General features: G+C 50.6%; 1 protein-coding gene across 9 annotated transcripts in view; it reads left to right on the top strand.

The window, feature by feature from the left end:
• FCHO1 (FCH and mu domain containing endocytic adaptor 1) overlaps positions 1–20,479 on the top strand; it is a 56,069-nt gene that overhangs the window by 8,146 nt on the left and 27,444 nt on the right. For 3 of the 9 annotated variants that reach the window (XR_006413806.1, XM_044421029.1, XM_044421036.1), the window contains exons 1-7: positions 7,336–7,399; positions 8,180–8,249; positions 13,680–13,771; positions 15,659–15,733; positions 17,186–17,327; positions 17,916–18,068; positions 18,267–18,371. Coding sequence is in view for 8 of the 9 variants with exons in the window: in XM_044421029.1 (XP_044276964.1) it covers positions 7,338–7,399; positions 8,180–8,249; positions 13,680–13,771; positions 15,659–15,733; positions 17,186–17,327; positions 17,916–18,068; positions 18,267–18,371 (699 nt within the window). In the remaining variant the exon portion in view is untranslated. Of the gene's footprint in view, positions 1–6,941; positions 6,961–7,135; positions 7,192–7,335; positions 7,400–8,006; positions 8,090–8,179; positions 8,250–13,679; positions 13,772–15,658; positions 15,734–17,185; positions 17,328–17,915; positions 18,069–18,266; positions 18,372–20,479 lie in introns of those variants that run through there. The other 6 variants (XM_044421032.1, XM_044421033.1, XM_044421031.1 and 3 more) reach the window with 5 other exon arrangements.

Below are 20,479 nucleotides of genomic sequence, written 5' to 3'. Positions count from 1 at the left end.
AAAAATAAGTTTTATTATTGTTATTTTCTACAAATTAAAAAGAAACTAAAAACTTCAATCATCAAAGACATCAGACCTACTGGGTCAGCCCCACATTTTTTTTATAGCAATCCATAGACGTATTCAAATCTACACATAGTCCCATTTCTCTAGCCAATAATAAAAAGAGTTCCAGGTTTGACAGAAGTCTGTCTCCTCTTTCTCCTTCAGAGACAAAGTCAGCCTGTCCATTTCAGCGCAGTTCAGAATCTTTTTTAAAATCAGTTCATCAGTGGGTGGTTCTTCACTCCTCCAATGTTGGGCAAATATAATCCTTGCCGCAGTAATTACATGTAGAATCAAATGTATTACTTGTTTATCAACATTATCAGACACAATGCCTAATAAAAAGACTTAGCCCAATATTTTTTTGCCTTATCACAGGCCCACTACATGTGATAAAAGTACCAGGTTTATCTTTGCATTTCCAACATCCGTTTGACATATTTGGAAACATTTTTGCTAGTCTATTTGGCGATAACTACCATCTATAAAACATTTTATAAAGATTTTCTTTATGTTGTCGTTAGTCGTGAAGTCATGTCTGACCCATCGCGACCCCATGGACAACATTCCTCCAGGCCTTCCTGTCCTCCTCCATCCCCCGGAGTCCACCTAAGCTCATGCCGACTGCTTCAGTGACCCCATCCAGCCACCTCATCCTCTGCCGTCCCCTTCTTCCTTTGCCCTCAATTGTTCCCAGCATGAGGCTTTTCTCCAGGGAGTCCTTCCTTCTCACTAGGTGGCCAAAGTATTTGAGTTTCATCTTCAGGATCTGGCCTTCTCAAGAGCAGTCAGGGTTGATCTCCTCTAGGACTGACCGGTTTGATCGCCTTGTGGTCCAAGGGACTCACAGGAGTCTCCACCAGCACCACAATTCAAAGGCCTCAATCCTTTGGCGCTCGGCCTTCCTTATGGTTCAGCTTTCACAGCCATACATTGCAACTGGGAAAACCATAGCCTTGACTATACGCACTTGTTGGCAGTGTGATGTCACTGCTTTTTAGTATGTTGTCTAGATTTGCCATAGCTTTCCTCCCTAGGAGCAAACGTCTTTTAATTTCTTGGCTGAAGTTCCCGTCTGCGGTGATCTTGGAGCCCAGGAAAATAAAATCTGTCACTACCTCCATTTCTTCCCCATCTATTTGCCAGGAAGTGAGAGGACCAGATGCCATGATCTTAGTTTTCTTAATGTTGAGTTTCAAGCCAACTTTTGTGCTCTCTTCCTTCACCCACATCAAGAGGCTCTTTAGTACGTCTTCACTTTCTGCCATGAGCGTGGTATCATCTGCATATCTGAGGTTGTTGATATTCTTTACTATCTTAATTCCAACTGGTGATTCATCTAGCCCCGCCATTCTCATGATGTGCTCTGCGTATAAATTAAATAGGCAGGGCAACAATATACAGCCTTGCCGAACTCCTTTCTCAATTTTGAACCAATCAGTGGTTCCATGTCCAGTTCTCACTGTTGCTTCTTGACCCGCATACAGGTTTCTCCAGAGACAAATAAGATGGTCTGGTACTCCCATCTCTTTAAGGACTTGCCACAATTGGCTGTGATCCACACAATCAAAGGCTTTAGCATAGTCAAAGAAGCAGAAGTAGATGCTTTTCTGGAACTCCCTAGCTTTCTCCATGATCCAGCGTATGTTGGCAATTTGATCTCTAGTTCCTCTGCCTCTTTGAAACCCTGCCTGTACTTCTGGTAGTTCTCGGTCCGCATACTGCTGGAGTGTAGCTTGTAGGATTTTGAGCATCACTTTGCTAGCACGTGAAATGAGTGCAGTGGTGCGGTAGTTTGAACATTCTTTGGCATTGCCCTTCTTTGGAATTGGAATGTAAACTGACCTTTTCCAATCCTGTGGCCACTGTTGAGTTTTCCAAATTTGCTGGCATATTGAGTGCAGCACTGTTACTGCATCGTCTTTTAGGATTTTGAATAGTTCAGCTGGAATACTGTCGCCTCCACTGGCTTTGTTGTTGCTCAGACTTCCTAAGACCCATTTGACTTCACATTCCAGGATGTCTGGCTTGAGGTCAGTGACCACCCCATCATGGTTATCAGGAGCATTAAGCTCTTTCTTGTATAGTTCTTCTGTGTAATCTTGCCTCCTCTTCTTAATCTCTTCTGCCTCTGTTAGGTCCCTGCGCTTTTGGTGGTTTATCATGCCCATCTTTGAATGAAACGTTCCCATCATATCTCCAATTTTCTTGAAGTGTTCGCTGGTCCTCCCTATTCTATTATTTTCTTCTATTTCTTTGCACTGTTCATTTAAGAAGGCATGCTGATCTCTTCTAGCTATGCTCTGGAATTCTTCATTCAATTGGGTGTATCTTTCCCTTTCTCCCTTGCCTTTCGCTTCCCTTCTTTCCTCAGCTCTTTGTAAAGCTTCCTCAGAAAGCCATTTTGCTTTCTTGCATTTCTTTTTCTTTGGGATGGCTTTACTTGCTGCCTCTTGTACAATGTTGCGAACCTCCGTCCACAGTTCTTCACGCACTCAGTCTATCAGATCTAATTCCTTAAATCTATTTGTCACCTCTACTGTATATTCATCAGGGATATGATTTAGGTCATACCTGAGTGGCCTAGTGCTTTTCCCTACTTTCTTCAATTTAAGCAAATTTTGCAACCAGAAGCTCATGATCTGAGCCACAGGCAGCTCCTGGTCTAGTTTTTACTGACTGTATAGAGCTTCTCCATCTTTGGCTGCAGAGCACAGTCAATCTGATTTCTGTGCTGACCGTCTGGTGATGTCCATGTGCAGAGTCGTCTCTTGGGTTGTTGGAAAAGTGTTTGCTATGACCATCGTATTCTCTTGACAATATTCTTCCAGCCTGTGCCCTGCTTCATTTTGTACTCCAAGGCCAAACTTGAACCGTATGCCACCAAGAGATACCAATACCCTGCTCTTGTAATTCTTGATTCAGTTTCCGTCTTCCATCATTATCCAAAATATCATCATATCTCACAATCCTATCAAAATTCAATGCATTTGCATATACAAGAGCTTCCATAGGAGAAAGCCATCTTGGCAACTTAGTATACAGCTTTGTCTTTAATTTTTCCCACACTGACAATGACTTTCTAATGTAATGATTTAAGAAACAACCATGTGTCTTACACTTCTCATACCACATATAATAAGCACGCCAACCCATTTGTAGATCATGCCCTCCAAGATAAAGGATTCTCTTATTTCTTAAGGTTATCCATTCTTTTAACCACATTAGGACAGAAGCTTGATAATACAACATCCAGTCAGGAAGGCCAAAGCCCCCATTCCCTTTGGCCTCCTGCAGCATTTTTACTTTAATCCTTGGTTTCTTCTTTTGCCATACGAATCTCAGAGTTTGGGTGTTTAGGTCGTCAAATTTTTTTTATCAATTTTATGGGAATTCATATAGGGTACTATTCTTTGTTGCAACGCCCTGAGCATCGCTTTGCATGCATGAGAAGTCAGCGCAGTGGTCCTGTGGTCATTGCCCTCTGTCGCATCTCCCTTCTTGGGCATTAGAATCTGTTAGAACATTTCCAGTCTGTGGACCATTGTTTTGCTTTCCACATTTGGTGGCATAGTCTTATTTCTTGTAAAAAATAAAAAACGGGGAAAAAAGCAAAAGCCTCAAAAGAGAAAGTTACCAAGGTACCATGCTCCAAAATTGCTCGTAAAACCAGATGCAGGAGGTTCCACAAGGAATCAGCAATAGACAGTGTTTCATCTACACCTATAACTGCAATTGCATGATAACATATAGTTATAGCTAATACTTGATTAGATTAGTAAAACTAATAATTTCACAAAGAAAAGTGCTTTGACAATGAGTAATCTATGATTCATCCCAGAGTATATCTAGAAACCAAATTAGAATTAATGATAGTTTCTTTTCCTGGTTGGACTTTGCCTTAGAGCCCATTACTGCTTGTGCTACTTCTTGTCACCGTTTCGGAGGCTTTTCTTTTCTCCTGAGTTTGCCATTTCCAGAGTGAAATGCTTCATACTTCTGGGACCGAAAATGCCCCCTTCCAGGCTGCTTGAGCTCGCTCTTACCGAGAACTGTGGTACCAGTGAACTAAACGTTCCACCTCTGGGTTGCAGTTTCCAGCTTGCCTTGCTTTGTACTTCTCACATTCCATGTTCCGATCATATGCAGCACAGGACCATCCCTAGAGTGGCACGAGGTGTTTTGGATGCGTCTTTCTATTTTGGAAGCATTCATATCCTGCCTGGCTTTTCCCAGCACTTTGCTCAAAGTGGCGTACAGATTTAAAAAAAAATAGCACACAAAGCCAGATCAAGCAGATGATAGAGGCGTTGACAAAATGCCTCGGCGGGGCGATCAGCCATGCTGTTGGTCGGATGCCTGGGTCCTCTGGAAGGTGGAGCTCCTCTTTGCCCATGGTGGCTTTGGGCATCCTCAGCAAAATGCCCCTTTCTCCGGCCTTGGAACTGTTCGTGCACTGCCAGGAACCATGAGAAGCTCCCTGGGGGATGGGCTGAACAGCTCTCCTGAGGGAGGTGGGAAGGAGGACTGCGTGTGATTTTGGGTGGAGGGGGCAGCAATTTGTGGAGGGGACTTTCTGTAAAAGGTGAATCCTGGGCCACATCTTGCCTGCTGAGCTGGTCACAAAACGTTGCTCTTGTAATCACAACGCTCTTGCAAGGTGGGCTTCTCATACTGCAGATGGGGTGTGTTGCAGCTGGGCGCATATAACAGGTTTGCAAAGCCAAGCTGCAGTGTGTGACCCCCACAAGTTCCAGAGCCTTTCATGGTGGGCAGATCCCCGTCTCGCTGCTGCCTTGTGGGCAGTGCGGCTCAGCTGCAATCCAGTGGCCCTTTCTTCACCCAGACGTCCCTGGCACATTTTGCTGCCCCTTTTGTGCTTGCTTGTCATGGTGCTCCGACTTCAAGGTTTTAGTTTTAATGTTTTACAGAAATCTTTTTGTGATGCATTATAAAGCATTTTAGTCTTTCCTTGTTGTCCATTTAGTAGGAGTATTTGCAACAATTTCAACTGAGGCCTTATTTATTTGAATCCAGCCTGCCGATTCTGCCGTGGACTGCTTTTTCCAAGTTTTTTTTTGGTTTTCCTTTTGGAGGGCATTCTGAGGGGGTGATGTGCATGGATATAAGCAGAATGAAGTCTGCATACATCCCTAGAAGCACAGGTGCTTGACAATCCATGGGACACAAACGGAAGGGGCTTAGAGGCAGCTGCGCTTGCACAGTGTGTATAATTCGTTGCATAAATGCATAACAACCCATAATTCAAAACAGGATTGGGGGTTTGCTCTCTCCACCCTCCTGGCTCTTTCCAGGTGTCGTGGTCCCAAGCTGTGTAAACCAAGACGTTGCCTTCAGCTGCCTTCAACTGCAGGCTCATGCACCTCCCCAAACTACGGGCAACTTCTGGCCCTCCAGAAGTTTTGATCTACAGCTCCCATCGCCCCTCCCCATTGGTGATGCGGGGTGAATGGGAGTTGTGGGCCAAAACTTCTGGTTCACCCTTGTGTCCACTGAGTCATTGTTCCTCTCCATGGCTCCAGAGTGGAATTTATTCCAGTCCCATGTGAAGATGTTGGGGATCAAGCCCGGACTTCTGTATCCAAAGCACATGCATGCCAGACCCTTCCCTGCACCTCCTAAGTAATAACAGATCTTCCGTATCCTAAAATCCTGGGCTTGTGCAAGCTGGTTTGCCCCACTCTGATCTGAGTTCAGCGGCAAGTGCCATGCCCCAGCTTTTGAATGTCTGGTGCAAATGTGTGTAGCATTGTGCAGGGTGTGGAGTACATAGAGACTGCTGGGTGGCTTGAAAGTGCCCAAACCATTTTTTTTCGGGGGGGGGGGAGTACACACACTGTCCCTCTTGGTAAACCTGTTCCACCAGAGAGACTGTTGTGCAAATTCCACCCTTGGGTTCAGAGCATTGTGACCTGGCGAGGTACCAACCACTCCAAAAGTATTGGCTTTTCCCTGAGCAGCTCTGAAAGGTCTGAATATCTGTCTATCTATGGTACAAACACAGCTAGACATGCACAAGAAAGCGAGGGAGCAAGTTCCTTGTTTCTTCTCCGCCAAGGCCAGCGGTTCTGGGTGAAACCTCATGCCTGTTTAGACAGAAAAAGTCCTACAACTCTCCGGATTCCCTAGCTCAATTTCAGTATTGCTTCCAAACTGTTTAGTAGCATTAAATGTTGCACAAGTCCTTTGCGGTCTGGTGTTGTGTTGTGTTGTGTTGTGTTCCTTTTGGCAACAGCCCTTCCAGGCTGCCCTGCTATAACTGGGAGTACACAAGGATGGAGACCGTGCAGCTGCAAACAGAGTTTGTGGCCGCCGGCCACGATCAGTGCTTGAACTGTGATCTCTGTGAAAGTTTGTTTGCTCCTTCATCCAACTGGGAGATGCCTCAGGGGCAGCCAGAGTGTCAAAGCAATGCATCAGAAGGCATTACAGGCATTTTAGAACAGTCAATAACTGTGGAGACAGCACCAAATAAGCAGAGTTTTTGATTAAAAGCTGGAATATCTGGTGCATAGATATGTCCAACAGAGTTGCTGATGAGTACAGAGAATAATTTAAAGATATGCCTTGTGAGCAGGCAGCCTGCCTGTCCAGATGTTTCTGGACGTTAACTCCCATCATCCCCAGCCAGCAGAAAGAATAGTTGTGGGGCTGCAAGTCCCTCACCTGCAGGGTTTAATTCCACCCTTGCCAAACTCCCAATGGCAGGGCCGTATTTCTGAATGGACAGGTGTTTTCCCCAATTTGCTGAGCCCCTGGTGACCCAGCATCTGTGCAGGCACAGCTGCCTAGAACTATGGAGGCTGCAGAAGAAGCAGCAGGAAGCCAAGGCAGCTGAGGAGCATGCTCAGAGGCATCGCAACAGCAAGCTGCACGCATGGGGCTGAGTGGCAGGTCTGTTCCGTGTCACCATGTGGCTCAGTTTCTTTTCTTTGCTGCAGCCTCTGGCTGAAGCCTCTAAACAGAAGTGTCTGGCTGATTTCAGGAACTGGGTTCTGCTCACCTGCTCCTCGGAGCCCGCCCCCCCCCCGGCTCACTTTGCTTTTGTTCTCTCCGTGTGTTTCCCCAGGGTGCTTCCTTTTGTGCGCAGCCGCTGAGATGAGCCAGGCCTTCCTCCACCGTCGGGTGAGTGGCTGCAAGAGTGCCTGTCCTCTGGGGGCCCCTGGGTGGGGGCGGTGGTGCGCAGGGAGCTAGAGTTGGTGCAAGGCTCCTGCCGAGCAGCCTGGTTCTTCCGCTGCTGCTGGAGCGCCTGAGCTTTATCCTCTGGGGTGATGCTGACGGAGTCGTCCTCCCTGCTTCAACCGCCATATGATAAAGGAACGTACGAGACCGTGTACGAGACCGTGTGCTCCCATGATTCGTTTCCTGTTTGTTTCGTCTCGCTGTGCAGGGCTTAGTGGTTTGAAATAGGGCAGGACATGTGTGTGGGGCCAGGACTTGCTCGGCTCTGCCTAGAAGGCCATTCTAAGGGGGGAGTAGTGGGGGAAGAGGCGGCTGGGAGCCCGGATGCCTGGGTTCCTTCACGCTGGGCATGTCAGGAAGCAGAGCTGTGGTCTCGGGTCTGTGATCAGTGAGCTTTCAAGCTGGCCTTCTCCTGAGACGGCTCCCCCATGCAGCGTGCACTCTGTGCTGCCAGCCCTCCCCGGGGGCCTTTGTGCCGCCATCCCCTCCACCAGAGGCCTTGGAGCACGGCCCCTGCGGTGCTCTTGCTGTCCCAAGCCAGAGGAGGGCTGCCCCCTTCCTTCCCAGCCTGGCTGTTCTTTCCTTCTGCGGAGGAGAGGCGTTCCCAGATGGGCAGCCTCTCCTCTCATTCGCGGGTAGGCCCAGGAACCTCCTCAGCCCCCCGTGAGCTGCCCCTCCTCAAAGCTGGTTGCGAGGATAAAATAATCTCTTCCAAAGAAGCGGTGCTGACAGTGCTGACATGAGAACTGATGTCTAAGGGCTTGGAGCACGGAGGAGCCGAGCTGTGCCTAGGGCGGCTGTTCTGACTACTTTTCGTTGGTCTCCTCTCCTGCCGTGGCAGGTGTCAGGGTGTGGGGGGTGTCTTTGGGGAGGAGGCTTCCAGACAGAAGCGATAGATACCCATCTCATTCCCAGACCTCCCTCCTCCCAGGTGCCCAAGAGCTGAGAGGACGTTCCCGCCAGCCGTTGTCAACATGCCTTATTTCACCAAGCACTTTTGGGTAAGAGACTCCAGTGCCTGTGCCGGGACGATTTTTCTTCTCCTCCTCCTTCATTCTGCCCTGACCTCGTCTCTGTTTCACCGGCACCCTTTTTTCCAGCTGAAGTTTCCACCCGCAACTGAGGCTGAGTTCCCATGAGAATACCACAAATGTTTGTGGATTCTTTCCCCCTTCCTTGTTCTTTCGCATGTGTGACTTATCAAAAGGTTAACAAGGACCTTAAAAGAAAGAACCAACATCAACAGTAGATCAGTGGGAAATGCAAGGCAAAGCACAATGCAATAGAAGCTTTCTTTTTCCCAGCCTGACACCCTCTGGACGTGTTGGCTAGGAATGATGGGAACTGTAACCCAGCATGTCTAGAAGGTGACACGCTGGGAGAAGTCTGTGACTAAAGGTTAAAGAGAGAAAAATAATTTCACTAAAATTTGGAGTTGCTTGCAAGGAGCTGAATGCAATAGCAGTTGAGAAGCAGAGGGAAACTGAGGCAAGGCATAATTGTCCAAGCTGGAGGGGTGAGGATTGAGTCAGGATGAGCAATGAGCACTTGGGAAGATCCCAGAGTACAGTAAAGCTGTGTCCAGTGAAGAGAACCATTCCTTGTGCACAATTCGAATTGCCAAACAATTAGGTCTGGCCATTTGTGCTCGACTTGGCAAATATGGTCCTTCCTTCCAGTATTTGTAAAATTTGTTTCTCTCTCTAGAATTATTTTAAAGGCAGCACTTGGGAGAAAAGTCACACCAAAATATGCAAGGGCCACAAGATGCAATGATACGGTAACAATGCGGATTAGTGGCAAAGCAGTCTTTGTGATCGCTGCATCTTGGCAGGTGCAGAGCAAGGCTTAAACTGCTCTGTCCCTGCGTGCTGAGATGGAGCTGCCTGGGTGCAGCTGGCAGGGACAAAAAGGACAGGTGCCTCTGGTTTAGAATCCAGGGCCGACTCTATTTACCACTGCCCCATTTGCCACCCTTCTCAGAATCTCAAGTGTTTTTCCCTGCATGTGTCAAGTTCCTTGATTCCCAGATTTCCAAAATACTCAATCCTGTGGCCCTTCTGTCCCACAGATATTCAGCCATTTGGTTTATTTAATTTCTCTAACACCCAACAGCTGAAACTCTCTAGACCTTCTGGGCATCGTCCATCCCTACTGAGCTGTTCAGGGGTTTTCTTCCTGCATGTTGCATTTAATTGCCCTGAAAGGTGTTTTTTTCTGTTGCAAATGTTGGTGTTCCACTGGTCCCCTGGACTGGCTACTCTCCCCTCACTCTGCTTTCGGCCACAGAAGGGACGGCGTTTGGAGAATGAGTTTGCAGCTCTGTATTTTGGAAGGAACTGGTGTGGATTTGTTCTAACTTGGCATGCTGCTTTTGTGTATGACAACAACACCCCGGCAGTGCTGGCTTGGAATAATGAGATTTGTAGTCCAACACATGCTGCTGGGGGACGTTGGTATAAACCCTCCTGGGTCGTAAGAGCTGCAGGAGATTGCTTGGTTGAGAGCACCTTAAACCTGCCCGTGTGAGTTGTGGGCAAGCCAAGAAGGGCTTCTCCCATGTTAACCCCCAGATGGGGCGGGGGGTTAGTAGGGGTGCAGTCCTAAGCACTTTCAGGAAGAGGAGAGTCTTCCAGCTCTCAGTCAGGAAGAAGTCCGGTAATACTCAATATTGCACGCCGATCATTCAAGGAGCAGATCTTAACATGGGTCTAGAAGCAAACTGCATTTTAGGAGAGGCTGCTCTGGCCTGCTGCTTTTGGTAATGTTGAGGCAGGAAAGTGCACTTCTGTTTTGGTTCTGAACAAAATTTATCAGGCACCAACTTGCAAACCATCGGAACCCATTCGTTCCCACTGCAATCCTGTGCATGTTGTGATGGTGAGAAGCTCTAAACCCCATGAGTAGGAATTGTAGGTTTCCTTGCTGTCAACCATGCACAGATTGTACCCAGATAAGTAAGTTGTCTACAGCACAGGCCAGGGTGTTGTTCAGGCACCGATCTTCAGGTTTTATTTTTGTTTTGGCAATGTCTCCCAGTGGACTCAGATAATCACTTCTGTGTGGTTGCTACCCAGCTTCTTCCCACTGAGGTGCTTTCCAACAGTTCCAGCTTCTCCTTTTTGCCTGGCTGCTCTGACACATTGCGAAAGAGAAGGCAGCTCCTTCAGACTTCAGGGCCACAGCCAGCTCAGTGACGGGGTGTCTGTCTTGCCCACAGATGTTTTCTGGCAAGGCCCCAGCCAAGACGCGTGTCCCCGTCCCTGCCACTGGGGTGGGAAGGGCCCTTCTTCTGCCCAGGGGTGTGGCAAGGTGCATGCAGCCAAAGCAAGTGGTGCTGCAGGTGGTCAGCACTGGGACCCACATTTGCCTGGGGCTGTCAGAGCAAAATGCCTGTTCGGACCCTGAGCACAAGACCCACATTCTGTTCCATGCAAAGGGTGCCAGCGTCAGGAAAGGCTGACATGCCCCAACCTTTCCCCTTGCAACCTCTGCTTGCACCCTGAGACGTTGTCTGGAGAGAGAGAGAAAGTCAGTGCACTCTGCACGTCCACAGAGCCCAGTCTCCCAGTCCCCTCCATCAAACCCTCCCTCCCTAGCTGGCGTGTCTCCTTGCTCAGTCGGCCTGCTCAGCTGTGGCATGTGTGTGGCTTCCCACAGGGCCATTCATTCTGCGCCTCCTGCTTCCGCCTGTCATCTGGCTCCGTGGTGTAAGCTGCTTGCAGGCAGGGACCTCTCAGCTTTTGCCTCTGGAGCTGTGCATGAGTAGTCCTGAGCTTTTAGCTGCAGGTGGGCCAGGCAAGCCTCGCTTTGAAAGACGGATATCTCTAGGAGCCGTGAGTTGTGTTTCGAATAATCTTTCGGTGCCTTGAAAGTTTCTTCTGAGTCTTTTTTGCTGGCGTGTTCAGGGATGCAAGTTTCACTCCCGCCCCCCCAGCACCACTTCTGTTTTCCAGATAAAACAATTCAATGTCTATGCGTTTAATTTTGGGGTGTCACAAGTTTTGTTTTCTTTTGCTGTCACATGCTAATGCCACTGTTGGTTCTACACATTGCATTGCATTTATTAAGTTGCATTTCATCTTTCAAAGAAGAAATGCAATTATTTCCAGTGTGAAGCGACATATAAATATTGTTTGTGATGAGCCAGCCAGCCCGTTTTCACATTATGCTTAGAAAACCTGGAAAACTGGTTTCACTTGGCATCCCCTTGATGGTGTGGGGAGAATGAGAGTTGAGGCTCAAGCAAACTCACCCAGGGATTCTGTGCAGTTCTCCATGAGACGGCCTCTGGGCAGCCTCTGGCCTCCTGTCTCCGCATGGGAGAAGTGACAGTGGCCTCCCTCACTGGCTGTTGCAAGGACTAGCAAGAGAAGGCAGACGGGCAGGCAAGCAAAGGGGCTACCTGAAGCAGCTCTCCATCCCTATCTGCCCTCCCGCCCCTTGAGATCCGAGGCGGAGGCCCTTCTTCAGGAGCTCTCCTTGAAAGGGATTAGGAGGGTGGTTACCCAGAGCAGGGCCTTCTCCACAGTGGTGCCCTGACTATGGAACACACTCCCCAGAGAGGTCCACCTGGCACCAACGCTTTTTTTTTTCCCAGTGCCAGGTGAAAACCTTTTAATTCTTCCATTATTTTAATTGTTAACTGGTCTTAATTGTGGTTTTATATTTATCTCTGGATGCTGTACCATTTTTTATCTTATTTTAATTGTGCTTGTTGTAAACTGTCCTGAGACGTTGGTAATGGGATGGTATATAAAATAACATAAATAAACTTCCCGTGGGGCTGTCCCTCTTGGGAATGTCCCAGCATGGCTGCCTGCCATGTTGCTTGGGCACAACCCCCAGGTTTACTGGCTAAGCTTGCTGGCCGAGGTTCATGGGAACTGAAATCCCACTCATCTAAGGGCAGCAGGCATGTGGATTTGACCTGCTTCCCAACAACTGAATAGTTTTAAATCACCCCTTTTCATGGCATGCTTTAATTATTCCAAGTGGGATGTTTGCTTTGAAAAGGGCTCTCCCCTGGGCAAAGGGAAGCTGCTGTGACTCTACTGATGGGCACCTTCGCCCCCCCCCCCGGTCCAGCCGGTGCTGTGGGGGCCGGAGCTTGCATCTGCCTGTGTTTCTTGCTCTCCAAGCAGCACTGCGACACTCACGCTTTCCCTTGCTCTGGCTGGCACTGGGAGGCACAGGGTGTGGGCACTCCAGCTGGGCTCTGGAGGGGAGGGGAGGGGAGGGGAGGGGAGGGGAGGGGAGGTCCATGAATGGGCACAGTGGGGGGTGGACCCAGCCCCCCCCCACATTATACGAGGGTCCTCCTTTGGAAATGCTCAGTGGGTCTGAAATAAGGCAGGGAGGCATGAAGGGGAATGGCTGGCCCAGCCCGGCCTGTAGGATTTTCTTCTTCAGTGCTTTTCCATCTGTACTAGCTGCCAGTTCATGGCCCAAATTGCTGCTGTTGACACCCAGAGCCCTAAAGTACAGAGGGCCATGTGAGGTTACCTGGAGGCTTGTCTCCTCCCCCATAACACCTGCCTGGACCCCAAAATCATCCTCAGGGGCCCTTTTCTGGACATGAGGCTCCTTTGGGGAGGGCCTTTTCTGCCTTGGCCCCCTGGTTGCAGACAAGCTTCCCAGCGGAACATGCCTGGTATCTATGCTGTGCTTTTTTGGGTGTCAGCTGAGGATGTTGTTTTCTCAGGGATTTTAGTCCTCACTCTCCATTGCTTTGGACTGTTTCACAGAACAGTTTAGAACGCTTGCTGGGTGTTCTGGTGGGTCTTACTTCTCCTTTCTGTTATAATTTGCATAATTTCTGTTATAACTTGCATAGTGCCTTGTATGTTGTAAGTGTACTTGTTGTGAACACCCAGAGCACTCAGCAGAAAGGTAATATTAATTAAGAAAGGTAATACATAAAAATAGTTACCTTGAACTGGGGGTGGGGGTCCCAAGCACGTGCACTCCCCTCCCCTGTGGAGTGTGAGCCGCCGTGCCCAGCAGGGACCGGGCAGGCGGATTCCAAGACGTGAAGCCCTGCTGGATCAGGCCCTTAGTGGAGCGCCCGTTTTCCCTGGGTGCTCGCAAGGGAAGCAGCCGAATGTCACGGAGGTGTCAGCGGCTTTGCAGTGCAGGCACAGTGGACATGCTGGAGGCAGGCAGCGGCCGTGCGTCGCACGTGGCACAGGGGTCTGGAAGGCGCCCTGGAGCCCATCCTGCTGTCCGTGCCCAAGGCCCCTGCTGTGCTGCCCCGGAGGCCTCCGGCCCAGTCTCCGGGGAGGAGAGTCGGTGTTTCCACGTGGCGCCATTGTGCCGCTAGGAGCGCCCCCCGTTGCTGTGGCCCGGAGGGGCAGAGACCTGCTCGCTGCCTCCGCTGCACCGGCAGCCCTCCCGGGTTCTCATTTGCTCTCTTGCCCTCCCGTTTGCAGGGGGAGAAAAGCCATGGCTTCGACGTCCTCTATCACAACATGAAGCACGGGCAGATTTCGGCCAAGGAGCTGGCGGAGTTTGTCCGGGAGAGGTATGGACCGGGCGTGGGTGGCGCGCCTCCCGAGCTTGTCCTGCCGGCACGGAAGCGTTGGCCGGCCTCGCTCGGCTCCCTGCTCCCGGCGGGAAACCCAGCCTGGTCGTACACCGTTCCTGAGCACTGTTGCCAGCCTCACCGTGGCCCTTCCGAGGGTGGAGGTGCCAGTCCACGGACCGGCCCCTTGTGAGACCCCTTCTGCTTACCGGAAAAAGAACCTGCCTGGTTTGGGGCACACGTGGGCAGTGGGCGCCCCGTGCTGCCATCCCACTCGGCTCCCCTTTCCCCCGAGCAGATTTTCTGCAGTAAGAAAAGGGATGGAGTGAGTGAGGAGGAAACTTGGAGGCTCTGAGTGGGCAAAAAGTTGTAGAGTCGTGCTGGGTGGTTGCAAAATGCACATTTTTCAATAATAACAATGACAATAATTTTAACCCACCCAATTAGCCTGTGCATGTTGCAGACAATAACCGAATATTAACTAATGAGGGTGATCCCACAAAGTGGCACACGTGTGTGTGTGTGTGTGTGCCTGTGTGTGTGTGTTGGAGAGGTTGCAGAGGTTTGATCACTTGGTGCTCAAATCAACATCCTTCAATCATTCCGAATTCATGTCCATTTACTGGGAAGATTATTTATTCCAAATCAGATGTAATGCAGGGAATCTCAGTGCCAAATTGCCCATGTTTACAAAAATTCAGACCAGAACAATAAACCTCAACGTTGCAGACTATTAAAAACAACTTGGGGCCTCAGTGCTATGCCTGCTTAGACAGGAGAGTTGTATAATTCCCTGCTCAGCCTATATATAAGTTAATGCTACACTCTTTCACCTGGTTAAATGGAATGAGTCTTGCAGTTCGCAGGACGTCTGAGCCAGTATGCCTGGCTGGGGAGGTGAACCTTTCCAGGCTTACTGCTTATCCAGGCAGCTTTGGATGGCCCCCGAGCACCCCTGGCCTATTCAGGGAACCGATATGGCCATGGGGAGGCTGGGCATGAGCTTTCTTCGCCTGTTCATTGATAATTTGCACCCATAAACAGGGTGTCACTGGACACAAGCTCCTTTGTCCCTTCCTGAGCATCCCTGAGTGGTGGGAGCGGTGCCCGGGCTGGACTGAGCTGGCAGCAGTTGGTGCAGTTCGAGCAGGGTGTCTGCAGCTCCACCCGTTGGTTTTCTTTTCATTCGGCCTGTTAAGAATGTTTCTGAATACATCTTTCTGCCACAAGACAGACTTTGCCATAAGGGGAATTGGAAAACAGAATCACACTCGCCACTGAAGTAACAATCGGGAAACCTTTTTAAGCTCCTAAGAACAGATGACACAGTGTCGGAAATGACGAAGAGAAGGGCTGCTTGGTGGAAGCTGAATGAGGAATCATCCCACTTAAGTGGACACTGAAGGGAGAGAAAATTATCTTTGACCCTCTCCTAAATAGTAGGACAGGTCCCAAGTTGCAGACATCTCTGGGGCAGGTATTTGAAAAATGGGGTCACAACAGAAGAGAGCTTGTTTGCACTTGCAGGTAACACTAGCAGTGGTGATGATGATACAATAGGTACAAACCTACCCCATGGACTTGATTTCTTAGCTCAGTTAGTAGCTGCATGATTGCCATCATAGACCCTCCATGTATAAGGGCACTGTATCTTTGAATACCATGTGCTAGGAGGTTGATTGCTGGGATTGTCATCCTCGAGTCGTGCTATCTGGGGGTGAGGGGGTTTGTAGTCTATCTAGAGAGCATGGGGTTAGGGAAGTCTAGCCCAAGTGGACATCAAGGTCTGTGTAGTTCTCAGGTCTTTGCTAGTGCAGAATGGGGGGCGACCCAATGGGGGTCCATCAGGGAGGCCACCCTCACCCTGCGTCCCTTTGTTTTCCTGAGGGCGGCGGTTGAAGAGGCCTATGCCAAGTCCATGGTCAAGATGTCCAAGATGGCTGGCAACAGCACCCAGCTGGGGTGAGTGGAAGCCCTCCAGGGTTGCGCCAGGAGCTCCAGAGAGTCTGTGCAGGGAAGGCGGGACTGGCAGGGTTTGCTCACGGGCCAGAACTGCTTGGGGGCCGCAGCAAAAGCACCCTGATAAGGTCTGAGTTGCTCAGTGGTCCTGGGGTGGCAGCGGGCTGTTGGGAGGGGAAATGGAAACGGAAGTGGAACTGGCTGGAGGGGAAGTGCCTGAGCGCTGGGGTTCCCTGGTGGCTGGGGCCACGGGCAGGAACTCTCCACAAGACTTCATTTTATTGCAGGCCCCCTCTAAGAAAACAATGAGCTTCCTTCCACTTCCCAGACACGTCCTTCTTCGTTTTTAGCTCAGCTCAACGCTTTTTGTGGAGTCCCCTTGGTTTGTTCTGTGGTCTGCTAACTTTTGCTTTTGTGGGAATTGTCTGTCATGGTACCTTTAAAATGCCCTTCTTGAAAAACTCCCCCCATCTTGGACTCCTTTTTTCCTTAGGGTCACTTCCCACAGGAACTTCTGGTTACTTACCTTCTGGTGAATTTTCCCTGTAGTTGCTTTTAAATGGCATTTTCTGTGTTGCTGTTGACATGCCTGGCACTTCATAGCGAAAGTCTCTGTCCCTCAGTGATTCTAGTCTACCGTATTTCCCCAAAAATAAGACCTAACTGGAAAATAAGCCTTAGCACGATTTTTTCAGGATGCTTGTAATGTAAGCCCTACCCCAAAAGTAAGCCCTAGTTAAGATCATCAGTCAGACACACTCATTTATTACATCTGTTGCAACACATGACCGATGTATTGAATTATAAAATAATAATATTAATATATAATTAAATATAAATAAATAATATTATTGACATTAATACTTAAAATAAATGATAATATAAATTATAATTAAGTATTTGTAAATACCCAAGCAGGCACCTTTGGAGAAGAGGTAAACACCTATGTAAACAGATTAATTCGTAAGTCTTCAATTAACACTTGATTTAATGGTAGATTTAAAGGGAATAATATTTTGACCCCCAGACAAGATGAGTATAAAAAGAAAGAGTGATTCTGTCAAGGACAAGAAAGAAATCGTGTAGGACCCCCGGGGCAAGAATCTTATGGCTTTCGTAAGAAAAAATAAGACATCACCAGAAAATAAGCCCTAATGCATCTTTTGGAGAAAAAAATTAATATAAGATCTAGTCTTATTTTTGGGGAAACATGGCATAAGTTGGCACCAAGGAGACTGAGGGCGGGGGGAGAACAAAAGCAGACAGCTGTCGGGGAGGGGTACACCTGTCAGGGTTGTGGGTGCTGGGATGTGGTTGTGTTAGCTTGCAGAGGTGAGCGAATGGCGTCACGGGCCTTGCAGAAGAAGTGGGCTTCCCTGCCATGGGACCTGAAAGAAGTGCACGAGGGCTGCCCCCACGCAACCCGTGGCTCACCTTTCTCTGTTCCCCTTGCAGGACTTTTGCGCCCCTCTGGGAGGTCTTCCGCATCTCGTCCGACAAAATGGCTCTGTGCCACGCCGAGCTCGTGAAGAAACTGCAGGACCTGATCAAAGAGATCGGCCGCTACGGGGACGAGCAGCTGCGAGCGCACAAAAAGGCAGGCCGGGCGGGGGCTGCTGCCGGCCGTGGCATGTCCACTCCTGAGCGCCTGCCAGCAGGTGTAGCGCGCTCCAGCTGTGAAGGCTCCCTCGCGTCCCCGACTCCCTGATCTCTCACTACAGCAGGGGTGGGGAGGCTCGGCCCACCCTGCTCCCAGCCGCTGACCCCCAGCTGGCTTCCTGTCTTTGGCGCAGCTATCGCCCAGTCTCGGGCCAAATGCTTCTCAGAAGGTCAATGACTGAGCTGAAATAGGCTGGTATTTTGTCCCACCCCTCCAGAATGTGGCTGCCCCAAAGTGGGGCTCAGCCATGGGTGGAATGCTTATTCCCCCCCACTTGCTGCTCCACACAGAGATGCCGCACGAGGCCGGACGCCGGGCTTGCTGGGTGGGGCGGGAAGGAAGGGCTGGTGGAGGGAAGGGAGGAGCAGCAGCTTCTGGAGGCCGTGGCACGCACAGAACGCTGTTTGCTCTGGCGCACTGTGGCCGTTGGGCAGAGCCACGACCTTGCTCAGGGGCCCCCTTCCCGGCCAGGCCCTCCGTGCATCCTCTCTGAGTGCCTGCTTCTTCTCCCCGCTGCTGCACCAGTCGAAGGACGAAGTGGCCGGCACGCTGGAGGCAGTCCAGGTCCTGCAGGGGGCCACCCAGCAGCTCCCGAAGGCCAAGGAGACGTTCCACAGCCGTTGCCAGGATCTGGAGCGGCTGCGCCGGGAAGGGGCCGGCCAGAGAGAGATTGAGAAGGTAGTGCAGGGTGGGCGCACGCACCAGAGGGTTGCTCTGTCTGGGCGGTCTTTGGGCCTGGCTGCCGATGTGCTAGAACTGGAGGCGGTGGTGTGACGGGGGCAGAACAGGGAGGGTGATGTGGGATGTCTCCTGGGAGGGCCCCTCGGAACGGCTCCGTCGAGTGAGGTAAAACTGCCCTCGTTGTGTCCCTCCCAGGCAGAGCTGAAGTCCCGAAAGGCCGTTGAAGCCCTGCGGCGTGCCGTGGAGAAGTACAACGTGGCCCGCAATGACTTTGAGCAAAAGATGCTGGATTCCGCTGCGGTATGGGCAGGGGTGGCGTGGGGAAGGGGAGGGGGTGTTGCCGTGCAGGCTTAAAAGTGGGAGTCGATGGATTCATAGAAACACAGAAACAGAGCGAGTCAGAAGGGGTCTCCCGGGCCGTCTAGTCTGACCCCTGACTCCAGCCGCCTCCGCTCACGACATGCCCACCACGTGCATGTCCAGCCTATCTTTGAACACCCTCACCGATGGGGCCTCAACGACCTCCCAGGGAAGCCCATTCCTCACCCTCGGGGCCCTGACTGTCAGGAAGTGCTTCCAGGCATACAAGTTGAACCTTGGCTCCCTGAGCTTGGCTCCGTTGGAGCGCGTCCTGCCTTCCTCTGCAGGGGAGAACAGGTCTCTACCCACCTCCGTGTGACACCCCCTCACATACCTGCATGTCGCCAAGAGATCCCCTCCGAGTCTCCTCCAGGCTGAAGAGACCCAGTTCCCTCAGTCTCGCCTCATACGGCTTCCCCTGCAAACCGGCCACCAGCCTTGTGGCCCTACGTTGCACTGACTCTAACCTGGCTATATCCTTTCTGTAATGAGGGGCCCAAAACTGAGCACAACACTCCAATTGAGGGTGCACCAGAGTCGTGTAGTAATACCCCTCTCGATCTAGAAGCCACACTTCTGGCCATGCAACCAAGGGTGGCGTTCGCCCTCTTGACCACCGCATCACACGGCTGACTCATGTTCAGCCTGCAGTCAACCTGCACCCCGAGGTCCCTTTCACAAGTGCTGCTCTCCAGCCACTTGTGCAAGACCTTGCACTTATCCACACTGAACGCCATCCTGTTGTCCCTGGCCCACTTCCGTAGTCTGTCCAGATCCTTTTGGATCTGGAGTACCTGCTCCTCAGTCATGGCCACTGCTCCAGTTTTAGTATCGTCTGCGAATTTGATCAGCAGACTGTTCACCCCGTCTTCCATGTCATTTATGAAAAGATTAAACAGGATCGGCCCCAGAACAGAGCCCTGCGGGACCCCGCTTGTCCCTGGCTGCCATCTCGATGATTCCCCACTAATGGTTACCCTCTGCTTTCGGTCAGTCAACCATGCCCTAATCCACCGGACAGTGCTTTGGTGTATCCCAAAACTCCTCAGTTGCTCCACCAGGATATCACGGGGCAGTCTGTCAAAGGCCCTGCTGAAATCCAGGTCAACCACATCCACTGCATCCCCTCCATCCAGCCGTCTTGAAACCTTGTCATAGAATTCCACCAGGTTTGTCTGGCAGGACCTGTTTTGCAGAAGCCGTGTTGTGTGGCCGCCAGCCTCCCTTCCCTATCCAGCATTACTAGATCTCTCTCTATTAGGAGCCTTTCCAGTGTTTTTCCTACGATGGATGTAAGGCTAACTGGTCTGTAATTCCCCATGTCCCTTCTACTACCCTTTTTGAAAATTGGGACCACTGATGCCACCCTCCAGTCCTCTGGAACTTCACCCGTTCTCCACAAGGCCTCAAAAATGGGGGCCAGCGGGCGTGAGAGAACCCCTGCCAACTCTCTAAGTACTCTCGGGTGTAACCCGTCAGGGCCTGGCGCCTTTGTAATGTCCAATGCCCTGAGAAGCCCCTCAGCTCCTGGGGGGGGTGACTCTAATCTGTGCCCCTAAGTCCCCGGCCTCATCCAGTCCCCCATGCGGATCTCCCGCATCCTGCTTTGGGGAGAAGACAGAGGCAAAATAGTCATTTAGCATCTGTGCCTGTTCCCTCGTATCAGTCACTGGATCTCCTTCCTCCTCATTTAGTGGTCCCACCACTTGTCTCCCCTTCCTCTCCCTATTTACATGCTGTGAAAGAAGCCCTTTTTGTTGCTCTTGATATTCTTGGCCAGTCTCAGCTCGTAATCAGCCTTAGCCTTGCAAAGAATCCTTCTGCAACGGGCCTTCTCCTCCCGGTATACCCTTTTGTCTATTTGCCCCAGTACCCATTTCCTACGGAGGTTCCTCTTGCGTCTAATCCCTCTAACCACCTCCCTTCGCATCCATGGCGGCGCTCTCCTCCGCCTCCCCACCTTACTGACTAGAGGTATCGTCAAGGCTTGCGCCTCCAGAACCTCCCTTTTGAGTGCCAGCCACCCCTCCGCAACTCGCTTGCCTTCC

Source organism: Varanus komodoensis, unplaced genomic scaffold (assembly GCF_004798865.1).
Source record: "Varanus komodoensis strain SLA01 unplaced genomic scaffold, ASM479886v1 scaffold113, whole genome shotgun sequence".
Lineage (NCBI taxonomy): Eukaryota > Metazoa > Chordata > Lepidosauria > Squamata > Varanidae > Varanus > Varanus komodoensis.
The sequence above is the reverse complement of the archived record's forward strand: the minus strand, read 5'-3'. Positions and strand labels throughout refer to the sequence as shown.